The sequence below is a fragment of the Lycorma delicatula genome, chromosome 6 (genome assembly GCF_047948215.1).
Source record: "Lycorma delicatula isolate Av1 chromosome 6, ASM4794821v1, whole genome shotgun sequence".
In the NCBI taxonomy this organism is placed as follows: domain Eukaryota; kingdom Metazoa; phylum Arthropoda; class Insecta; order Hemiptera; family Fulgoridae; genus Lycorma; species Lycorma delicatula.
The window spans coordinates 3630153-3642476 of NC_134460.1; the positions used below are offsets into that span (position 1 = coordinate 3630153).

At 31.6% G+C, this 12324-nt stretch overlaps 1 protein-coding gene across 3 annotated transcripts in view; it reads left to right on the forward strand.

Annotated features, from left to right (window-relative positions):
* The window catches only part of LOC142326253 (ATP-binding cassette sub-family C member 10), an 86325-nt gene that overhangs the window by 27771 nt on the left and 46230 nt on the right, over positions 1-12324 (forward strand). For all 3 annotated transcript variants that reach the window (XM_075368566.1, XM_075368565.1, XM_075368567.1), the window contains 2 exons: positions 3840-3951; positions 8540-8665. In XM_075368566.1, the coding sequence (XP_075224681.1) occupies positions 3840-3951; positions 8540-8665 (238 nt within the window). The remainder of the gene's footprint in view (positions 1-3839; positions 3952-8539; positions 8666-12324) is intronic.

A 12324-nucleotide genomic window follows, 5' to 3' on the forward strand; every position in this document is an offset into this window, starting at 1 on the left:
GCTGGAGGCAACTGGCAAGTTTTAGCAATCTGGTGGCTTCTGTATTGAAGAGTCAGGACATACCTGAAGAGGAAATGCATTGTTACCCCTGCGAAAGATTGATAATCGGCAGTTCCACTAGGAGGAGAGGTATGGGCCAGGATGAGTTGTGGTGTTCTGCAGCGTTTAGTGTTGGGTCCAACACTCTGGAATATCATGCATGATGAAGCCCTGTCTGTCGTGCTTCCCATTTGGTTTGCGAACCTCTTGACATTCTTGAAGCCAGAATGGGTGGTGATGGACACTGGGAACGAGGCGATTAACATTATTGCTTTGCTCCTGCAGGAGATTGAGTTTCAGCTTTCGCTGGAGAAGATCCAAGTGGTTATAGTTTAGGTTAGGTGTAAGCTGAACCCAAATATTTAAGGTCAGTGCCACGGTAGTCCACCCTACCCCTGCAGTAAAATTCTTCAGGGTGTGGATAGACAAGAATGCCATGTTTCAGATGGATGTAGAAGTGTTGGTCAAAGCTGAGAAAAAGGCTGTCGCAATAGGTCAAAATATGGCCTACATCGGGTTCCCTGCACATGGAAGCAGAAGGAATTGTCTCAGGTGGTGCTCCGAAAAATACTGAATGGACCCCCAGTCTGGTGATGCCTGAAAATAACTCACAGGATCCCAATAAGTTTGAACAGTGGGCCAGCAATGTTAGCATGGATGGATACAAGACACACGGGGTACTGTGATAATACCATAAGATGGGCCCAGCATCCCATGTTGTAGATTTTAATGGTTAAAACTTGTACGTTTTCTTTAAATTACAAAGTAATATTGAAGTAAATGTACTAATAAGTTCATTATTCCAGACTTAGTAATTGTATATTTCTAGTTGATATGTGTAGTATTCTAGTGAAAAGCATTAAAGAAGTTAAGATGTCCATAGAAGAAATCTATAGGGTGAAGATAAACAAGGAGTATAAAATTATTTATAAACAATTATCTGTATATTTTTATTACTTTCAGCATTTATTTGTTATAATATGAATATATTTATTTTTTAAAATAATATTTAAGCACAAAATTACCATACCAAAGTCTTAAATTTTTCTTCAAATTTCTTTGCATTTTGTACTATGCCATTTTTTTTCTGAGTTTGGATTTAATTTCACATGAATGCATACAATTGAAAAATTTTTTATTAATTTTAATTAGATTTTACACTGATTTTTATTTAAGTTATTTACAAAGTTATAACTTGTGGAGATACAGAAACTCTAGAAATTAATATAAGATAATGTTTAATACTATTGTTTGTTTAATCTGCTAGTAGTACCTGTTGTACCTGACACTTCAAATGTGGAGGATGTGACTATAACAGTTATACTTATGCTCTTAATGTAGGTTTACATAAGGTAGCGTGTTTAAGTAAAACTGAACATTTTTTTTAATAAATATAAAACATCTATGATTGTTTTTAACTAATCATGCTGAATTTTTTATTGTTAAAAATTTTAATTATGCTTAGCTAATTTTTTTAAAATTAGTGTGCTTTTTATAATTATTTAGTAAGGTGACAATATTGTATATGCAGTGTCTGGTATTAATTTGTAACATGATGCGATGTAATGTGATGTTTTGTTTATTGTTTAGAAAGTTTTTATAGTGTAAAAAAAAATGTTAATATAAATATATATGTAAGGATTACATATGTATAAATTTATGAGAGGAATTTTTATTATCTAATGTTATTTTTTCTCAGTTTATACTACTTGTTAAATTTACACCTCTTTTTTTTAATAAAAATGTTTCTGTATTAGAAACATATGAGAGGTCGTTCAATAATGAAAGAGTAGTTCAATAATGAAAAACAACAGAAAAAAAATTAGATGGTAAAACTATTTTGTAGAATAGACTGAAACTGTATCATGTTCAAACTGTATGATGTTAGAACCCCTGACGTAGAAAATTCCAGCTGTTCAAAAAGAATATCAGTTATTATAACCTCTTTTGTGTATTTAAAAATTTTGGCTCCACTTAAAATGTTTACGTGAAAGAACAATATGCTCTGATATGTTTTATTTTCTAAAAGTGTAAAACTACTGAAATTCACTTGTGAAACAGTTTGGTAAAAAGTGTATTTTCTATGTAAATTTCTATAAGTGGATTGAACAGTTTAAATTGGGAAGAACAAGTTTAATTGTTTTCATTGAAGTGAAAGACCAGTTGAAGTTTCAATTGATGTTTTGTAAAATCGCATTAATCATCTTATTTGCAAGGCAAGTACATAAAAATTTGGGGAAATTGAAGTGTGAGTATTGGCATTTTTCATTCCGTTTTCCGTGATAAGTTGAATTCAAGGTGGGTTCCGGGATGATACTCAAATTCACAAAGACACCTGAATTCAAATTGGTACAGCATAGACAGTAGTTTTTAGGTTCTGCTAAAAAATGTTGCTTTTTAAATCTCCTAATAATTCATGATGAAACTTAGATTCATAATTTTGAGCCGGAATCCAAATGTCAGAGTACGGAATGGAAACTTCGTGTTTGCCAGGCAGGAAATAATTCAAAACCTGTATATGTTACTAGTAAAGTGATGGTAATGGTATTTTGGGACTGGAAAAACCCAATTTTTTGTGATTATTTGGAAAAAGGAACATCAATCAACAGTGAGTACATTGTATTTTATATTTTAGCATGTCAGAAAATAAAATGATATGCTAGAAAATGAACCGAAACCAGCAATCGAAACTTCCTGGTTCCCTCTCAAAAGGTGTAATTTTTTGAACGATAATGCCCATCCCAAAGTGTTCAAAAGACAGGAAACTGTTCAAAATTTGGGTCGGGAGGTTGTCTCATCTACCTACAATCCTGATCTTGCACTAACAGATTTTTTTTTGGTTCTTAAAGAGTTTTTACATGTCACAAAGAACAGGTCAAGAATGCAATACAAGTAGAGCTCAGACACCAAGGTGAACAATTAATTGTTTACCATTGAAATAAGAAAGCTTACAGATGTATGGATTGAGTGCCAAATAGTAGCTGGGGATAATGTTGGGAAGTACCATTAGTTTTATTGTCATAGAATAAATAACAATTTTTCTGCAGTTATTTCTTTAATTGTTTAACAATTTGTAATAATGCTCCTTTAGATTTGGTTAATGTTAACTGTTACAGTTTTATACATCATGATGTTCGAAAGAGTACTTTCTCTTCCCTATTTTAGTTAGTTTCATACCATTCTTTATCACCCTCTATAGCTTTCAACTAAAATAAGTAATGGAAGATTTTTAAATTGTGTTATAAGAGATTATTTCAAATTATGTAGGTTAATGGATTACAAATTGTAATGGTTTTGAAACTGGATAAGAGAAAAGTTTGACCTATCTTATAAAAAGGTCAGAGCTAGTGGACCGATTCGTAAGACTGGTTTTATATCAAATCCCTTGGGGCTTAGTGAATTTGGTTTTAGAAGGATATATAGAGAGGAAAAACAATAAAGGAGGCAAGGATTGGAATGTATAAAATAAATAATTGAAGATGTAAGATGTCAGAGATACATTGAGTATAAGAGATTGACATAGAACAGAAAGAAATGGCGAAGTGCATCAAACCAGTCAAATGATTTAAAACTTAAAAAATTGTTTTTCAGTCAGAATAAATTTATTAAATGAGTTCTAAAGATAAGGTATTAAATTCTTATTTCTATTATTTATTTTTTTTGTAATTAAAATAAAAATAAAAATTTACTTATTAAAAATGCTGACATGTAGATTTTGATTGATAAAATGTTAATGTTTACTTATTTTTATTTTAGAACCTTTTTTTACGTGTGATACAACTATGATACGTATGTTTCAGATAGCTGTGACCCTGTATTTGTTGTACTTGCAGGTTGGAATATCTTTCATTGCTGGTTTATTATTTACAATTATTCTTATACCAATTAATAAACTTTTGGCAACATGGATTGGTAATTTTTTGTTTTATTTCAAATTAATCTACTGGTTTTCTTTTTCGTTATGTCATGTATTGAACTTCAACTTAAATTTTGTTTGTCTATTACATTAAAAAATTATAAGTTATAATATGTTCTTCTATTTATTAAATACTATGAAACATTTTTTGTACTTTTAAGAGTAGCTGTTTTTTTTTTACAGAAGTAATTTTATTTTCTTGTTCAGAAGTAATCATTTACTTTTAGTATCTTATGTAGTATAAACATTTTACACTACTATTAGTTTTTTAATGCTTTTTATTTATTGTGGTTTTGTTTTTAATTTGTTTCTGAAGTTGACATTTTTTTATCTCTAGACTATCTACTATCTTGACATCGGGTCATTTGTGTAAGCTTGATAACCTGTAATTATGACTTTGAAATAACTATTTAATATTTTAATGATACAGATTACATATCTTTGAATTTAACCATTTTTTAAACAATTTATTTATGACAAATAAAAAAAAAGAGTTCATTTACTTGCTTATAAAAACTTGAATTTGTTTAGAACGTGTATGTGGTCTGTTCAGGAAGTATTTAATGTTAGGGCGGGAAAAATTAATTTATCTGAATGTTTGTAAAATTGTTTACTCCAGGTAGGTCCTTTATTGATCGATTTTTTCCAGCTGCTCTTCGACAGTTGCAAATATTTTTCACAGTTTGTTTTCTGAATATTCAACATGCTCTTTGTAGAAATAATTTTGATAATATCTCCTCTACTGTGAAATTTTATTCCTTTGAGTAGTATCTTGATTCTTGGAAAGAATTTGTAGTTGCAATAGTAATTTCTAAAGAGTAGGAACGCTGCTAAACCTATATAATAGCATGTTTTGCTAGTAAAAATTTGATTAAGTTGTGATTTGTAGGCTGGATAATTTTCTTGATGATCAAATCATCCATGCTTTACCTGAGTTGTGGTGGTGTTTTCATCCAACAATATTTTGTAGGTGGTGGAGAACAGTCAGGTTGTAGTCCTTATTAAACTTTTTGACTTTTAGGAGCATAATCATGATGGATTATGCCCTGGTGATTGAAGAAAGCAGTAAATGTGCTTTATATGTTTACTTGCAGTACAACAATATGTACTTCATATTATTTTGTGATTTCTGTACCTTCTTTTCTTCTTCAAAAGTCTATCAATCTTTTTGTGACTGGGTAGAGTGGGTATTTTCCATTGAGGTGACTGTGTTTTTGTCTCAAGATCCCAACTGTGAACCTAGGTTTCATATCCTTCATTAACCTAGGGTTGAGGTTGATACAATCCTGCAAGTCACATGTGCATTGTACAAACAGGCTTTTTTTTATCTAAAGTGAGTTGTCTTTGTATGAATTTTATAGTACATGGCACATGCAAAAATTTTCAGTCAATTGATTACAATGAACCAAACAAAATTCCTTATTTCCTTTCCGTCTAATTGTTATTTTATGATCTTTCATCACTAACCGCCAAACTTTGTCAGTTGATTCTGAATTTATATTATTTTATACAAATACCTAGTTGACAGCCTGCCAGATTATTAGTTGCTCACAACTAATAATCCTTAAAATGATTATACCACTAATTTAATATGTGTAGCACTCATTGCTTCATCGCTAGAAGTCTTATTATCTTTTTAATCGTCAACAATTGCTAATCATCAAGTTTTGGAAATACATTTATTGCAAAATCTCTATTCATTCTGACATTTTCATTCAAAACAAAAATATAATGAAAACAGAGTACACACCCAAATACCATCCAGGTGTTTGTTGTATCTTGCGATTTCATGCAAGATTGCATATAATGATTAATATGCAAAACTGCACATAATTAAAATGTGTTTCATAATAATTGCTTTTTTAATACAGATGTAAATGAAACAAAAAAAAAAATTTTTGTTTACTGGTAGAAAAGGAGATAAATTGCATACTAAACACCACCTTTTTCCCTCTTGAAGGTTTTAGTAAATGGAATGATTTTTAAGAAAAGATTTAAAAAATGATTGAAATAATTTTAATAATACAAGGTGCTACCCAAAAGTTCAGAGAATTTGAATTTCTCGCGCGAACGACCTGCTGCCGCTAGATGTGGCTAACAGTACTCTTTGTGAATCAGTGTTCCAACAGCTGTGATAGTTAGAGGCTGCATTGTTGACTTTCGTGCGGTTGTCTAACGTTGTGTTTTACTGTTTCGGTGAAGTTCTAAATGGCAGATTTTAAAGAGCAAAGAACCTGCATCAAATTTTGCTTCATGCTTAAAAAAACTGGTGCAGAAACCCATTGCTTGCTTGTGGAAGCATTTGGTGACAATGCTGTGAGTAAAAGTAAAACTTTTTTGTGGTATAAATGATTCAAAGATGGACGAACGACAGTCGATGACGATAAACGTTTAGGAAGACCATCAACAAGCGCAACACCGGAAAACATTGCGAAAATGCGAGAGGCTGTTGTTGCAGATCGTAGACAAACAATCCATGATGCTTGTGGAATTGTACAAATGTCATATGGGTCCGTGCAACGCATCTTGTCTGACAATTTGAACATGAGACGCATCGCTGCAAAATTCGTACTGAGACTGTTGAACAGCGACCAGAAACAAAATCGCATAGCTGTCTGTAGTGAATTGAAAAATTCAGCAAGAGATGACCTTAACTTCATCTCCAACATCATAACCGGTGATGAGACATGGGTGTACGGGTATGACTGTGAAACTAAGTAGCAGTTGTCGCAGTGGAAGTTGCCAAGTTTACTGCAGCCAAAAAAAGCACGCCAAGTTCACAGCAATGAGGTCCATGATGATTGTTTTTTCGACATCAAAGGCATTATCAATAAGGAATTTGTTCATCTTGGTGAAACATTCAATGGGATGTTCTATTGTGAAGTTTTGAAGCAGTTACATGAAAGCATTAGGCACAAACGCTCAGAACTGTGGGGTAACAACAGTTTGGTTCTGCACCATGACAACGCGCCCGCGCACACATCACTAACCATTTGGAATTTCTTGGCTTCCAAAAAGACGGTAGTGATTCCCCACCCATCCTATTCGGCTGACCTTGCCCCGTGCGACTTTTTTCTCTTTTTGAAAATAAAATTTCAATTGAAAGGCCGTCGTTTTAACACAATTGAGGAGATTCAGGAAGAAACGCAGAACGTGCTTCGAACATTTACACCTGCAGACTTCCAGGGATGCATGGAATCATGGGAAAAACGCTGGGATCACTTTATCAATGGCCAAGGGGATTACTTTGATGGAGACAAAGTTATGGTAAGCTATTTTATTTTTATGGTAAAATTCCCCGAACTTTTGGGTAGCACCTCGTATTACTATTAATACAAAATACTGTACAACACACAAATTCATACAATACAAATTCAATTCAATATAAGGTTCATTTTATTTTGCAAAACCTCTTTTTATAAAAAAAGATTTCAAATTTAATTTTAAATTTTATCAATATATGTAACAATATTTTGTCATAATATCATTCTTAAATAACATAAAAAAACATTGAAGGCAAAAACTCGTTATGTGTCATAATGAATATGAACATTTTTTTCATGTTTTCAATGAGGAAGTTATAATGATTTGGAAGTTTACTTTTGCTGCTGGTCCACAAAAGTGACATATGTATAATATAATCGTACTTATTCTTAGTACAATGACATTATAATGTAATATTATGTTACACTACTCATTAAATTATGTTTTGATGACGTGTGGACTGAACTCCTTTGCATGCTCAGTCGAGTAACCTCTTTTTTACCTGTACAAGGTTTTACAGTTCATCTATTTACGTGTGACTGAGTTTTGTTATTCTTTACAGTGAATGAATAAGATTATGAAGATTGCCTTAAAGATTATCATGATGCAATAAAACAAAAAATGGATTGAACTCTTCTTTTCCTATGACCTTTTATATAATGAAAGATTTGAGAGTGGATAGAATCAATTTCATTCTCTTCAAGTTGTGCAATTTCTACACTTGAAAAGAATGATGTGAATGAAACAATTTTAAATTAATGTGAACATTGTGAGGTTTGTAGTACATTACAAACGGGATCCAAAAAATTAATATACTTGTCTCATTAGTATCAAATTACACAAAGTTACTTTTAAGATTAAAATGTATGGCAGGATCAATGTATAATCTGTGAGCATTTTCAGTCTGTAATTACAATTTACCTTGAAGTTTGTATACTATTAACTGCTATTGTTTGTTATTAAAGTTTTTAAACTGTTCAAAAGACATATTGCGTTAATTGGCTAGTATCTGCTTTATTTTTCTTTTAGCCATATCTGAAAGGTTTTTCAATCTTAAGCTCAATTCTTAGTTAGTGAAGGGATGCACAAACTACTGAACTTTGTGTAATCAAACTATTCCTACTCTGTAATTAAGGCAGAGTACATAACATGTAGAACAATGGTTCTGTATGTAATATTGGCTCTAAATCATATACATATTATAGTAGTTTAATGGCATAGTAAAAAAAGCAGTAAATATTGTCTTAAAATTATTTGATTAATGTTAAATTGCCATTAATTTGTTCATTTTTTAATTTTTTATTACATTTGCAATTTTAGGCAATATCAGTGTAAAAATGATGGAACAAAAAGATGAAAGAGTTAAAATTACTTCTGAAGTTCTTCGTGGAATACGTGTTGTAAAACTTCATGTATGGGAAGACTTTTTTATTGAGAAAATTTTAAGTGAGTTTTTTTTTGTATTAATGATTTTTTTGAATTATTACTGTATAAGACACACAAATTAATTTGTGTTCTGTTTGTTAATTAATTTTGATAGTTATTTACGCAGTTTTCTGCTGTAAGTTAAAATTAAAATAAAATAATTATTTACATTATTAATGGATTAATAATTCTTAATATTTTTTGTGGAAAAATAGTTATTTTCCCAGAAAAGTATTGCTTGGAATAATTATTTTAAAATAAGTATTTAAAATTAAAATAATAAAATAGACAAATTATTTGTTGGTAATTAAAATAATTATTTCTCTGGGAAAAAATTTGGTGGAGGACTAAGTAATTTTTAGTGGGAGATGTGAGGCACTTGCAGTTAAAATACAGGTGTTCAAAAAATATTATCAGGGTTTTAAAAGTACTTAATATCTCTTTAACTTTGACTTACAAAAATGAATCGCAAATAAAATGAGAAAGGTTAACTTTTACAAGTTTTCTCTCCAAGTGTTTACTGTGAGCATCTTTCATCACATATCACACATCCAACTGATAGGAGAATTCATCCCATATTTTAACCACCAGCATGTCTGGAGTAATGGTAGCAATAGCTGCTTCAATTATGACCTTGAAATAAGGTAGATTAGTATGTAGCACATACATAACAGTTTTTATGAACCCTGAAGGAAAAATCAATGGGATCAGACTGGAGGGCTTTACAAACAAGCTTTGTCATCAGGTACATTCTGATCGATTCAGTAGTTGGGGAAAACATCATTCAACTGATTTCAAACATAATTATGCTAGCGAACAGGTGCACCATTTTGTTACCAAATAAAATTTACTATCCATTTTGCAGTTGAGGAAAGAGTCATGTGTGCAACATATCTATCCAAATAAGTGACTCCTGTTATACTTGCTTCAGCAAAAAAGAATGACTCATAAACTTTCCATCAGGATATTACACAGAAAACATTTAATTCTGGGAAATCCCTTTCCCAAGAAAGTCAATATTCATAATATTCATGCTACAACATTTTGATTGCAAAATCATCATGCACACTGTAGTTGGTTGGCTTCAAAGCCTGTAACAGCTGTAATGAGTATGGGTGCATATGTAAGCATTTCCTTAAAATATCACCAGTATTGATCGGTAGTTAGTGGCTAACCTTCCTAACAAATTTTCTATGTCTATGCAGAAAAGACTCTTTAACACTCTTAATCTCATCCCATACTCTTCTCTTACATTGACGTCTGATTGTTTCAAACTGATTGTGGCATCGATGAATGTTATTGTTACTTGGAGGATCACACTTAAACCTTCTATGGAATGCTTGTTGAACTGTAACTACTGATTCACATTTAGCAAACTGCAAAACACAGACTTTCTCTTCAGGAGTCGCCATCTTTGCTAAAAGGTGCTTCAAGCGAAAAGATAAGGAATCAAACTAAGGCCATGTGTGCAACTTAAATTATCCTTTTTTCTCTCTGATTGTAGCATTAAATCGACACTATACCTCAGCCAAGAGATATTATACCAAATTAAAAAAACCCTGATATTCTTTTTGGACATCCAGTATGATAAGAATCATGTAAAAATCACAAATATATTTTCTTCTATACCGTGGCTATATATCACTAGTGTTTGTAGACCATATTCCACAACCCATTTCCATTACTATTTTCATTGATAACAGTTTGAATGAAGAGGCATAATGAATAAGAGCAGAAGAATGTTATGAAGAGAATTCATAATAGTTACTCTATTCGTTCATAACTGTTATAAATTTTCTTCATAACATGAACTCTCATAACATTCTTTTACTGTTATTCATTGTTATTTATTTGCAAAATCAAATTTCTTTATTTACTGCTTTGCATTAAGTAGCGATTTATTTAATTTTTTTTCTTGATATTGCCACATAAGCTCGAAGCCTGTGCGTGGGATATGGAAATGTAGTGTATAAAAAATGCCATTATGAAGTGGATATTATACTGACTGCTAGATGGTGCCAGCATGGTGTTACATATTAAGCCAATATGGTAGTGGCTGACGTGCATCCATGGTAATTATCTAGAGAAGGGATTCATAATAATGAAAGAGGAGGTTGAAGAAAAGATGATCAGCTCACAGGTAGACTGCCTTGAGAATTAGCAGAATTATCTCTTGTTACACGGGTTACAATTAGTTACAGTTTTGGTACTTTGTCCTTGAAGAATGTATACAATTATTAAAAATACGTAGGAGGAAAGCTAATACAGTTAAAAATATGTATCTTTGATTTTAGTTTAATATTTATCTCTTGTTTTACTTGGAAGTATTGATTTATTGATTACACTGGGGGACAAAAAAGAATTTTTTTTTGTCTCAAGAAGAAAAATATGTGATATTTTTTTAGCAGTAGTATTTTTTATGATAGTATTTTTTCAAATATGATATCTTTTTTCCTGATCATGCAAGGCCTGTCCAAGAGACAGGCATTTATAATTTCAAACTTTTTAATACTTTCTGTATTCTTAAGTATACAATATTCAAACATTTGACTCGTCTAGAAAGTAAGAAATGACAATTTTCTGCTATATTTTGCCTTTGGAGTATTCCTCTTGACGGTCCAACAATAATCGGCCAGCATATTAGGATTCCATTTACCTTGATAACCCTTTTCTACAGCTGAAATCTCCTGATGAAAATATTCCCCATGCTCATCGCTCACTGCGCCAAGATTTCCCGGGAAGAAATCTAGGTGTGAGTGCAGGAAGTGTACTTTTAAGGACATATTACAACCCAAATTTTTATAAGATGTTATAAGATCGTTGACAATATCACTGTAATTTTCCACTTTTCGATTTCCCAAAAAAACTCGTAACATTTTGGAATGCTTGCCAAGCTGCTTCCTCCAGTGGATTCAATAGTTCCTCAAACTTTTCATTATGCTTAGCGATCGTATTAGTAGACCCACAAATATTCCTTCTTTAATTTTTGCATCACTAATTTTAGAAAACTTCTGGAGTAGAATTTCATCAAGGCCCGTGGCCTTGATGAAATTCTTCATAAATCTTAGTTTGATAAGTAACAAAGGTAGGTACACATTTTTAAGATTATACAATGGGTCATGTTTCACATTTTTCTGTGCAGGAATGAGTGAGTGATTTGTGTTTAGGCTATTCTTTTCTAATGAAATGGTTTTTTTCTGTCTCTACTGTCCCATTTACACAAAAAACAAACAGTATTTTGTGTAACCAAGCTGTAGACCAAGCATAAGTGCAATTACCTTCAAATTGCCACAAATATTCCATTCATACTACATATTGCAATATGCATAACTGCATAATGCAGCTTTTCCAATATAAATTTAAAGTTTTCACATGTTTCTTTCATACTAATAGAGTGAGCCACAAGTACTGATGGGAATTTATTGCCATTATGCAGAAGCACAGCTTTTAAACTAAATTTAGAAGAATCAACGAACAAGCGCCATTCTGTTGGGTTATGTTCATTACAAAGTGTCATAAGAGAAGAAATGTCATTACAAAACACTAAGCAATTTTCTTCAGAAAAATAATCTTTAAATTCAGAATGACAATTATGATAAGTGCATATATTTGTATCCTTTTGAAGAAGATTCCATCCTTTTAGCTGGGAGGCAGGCATTTTAGACTGTTTTTTGGATAAC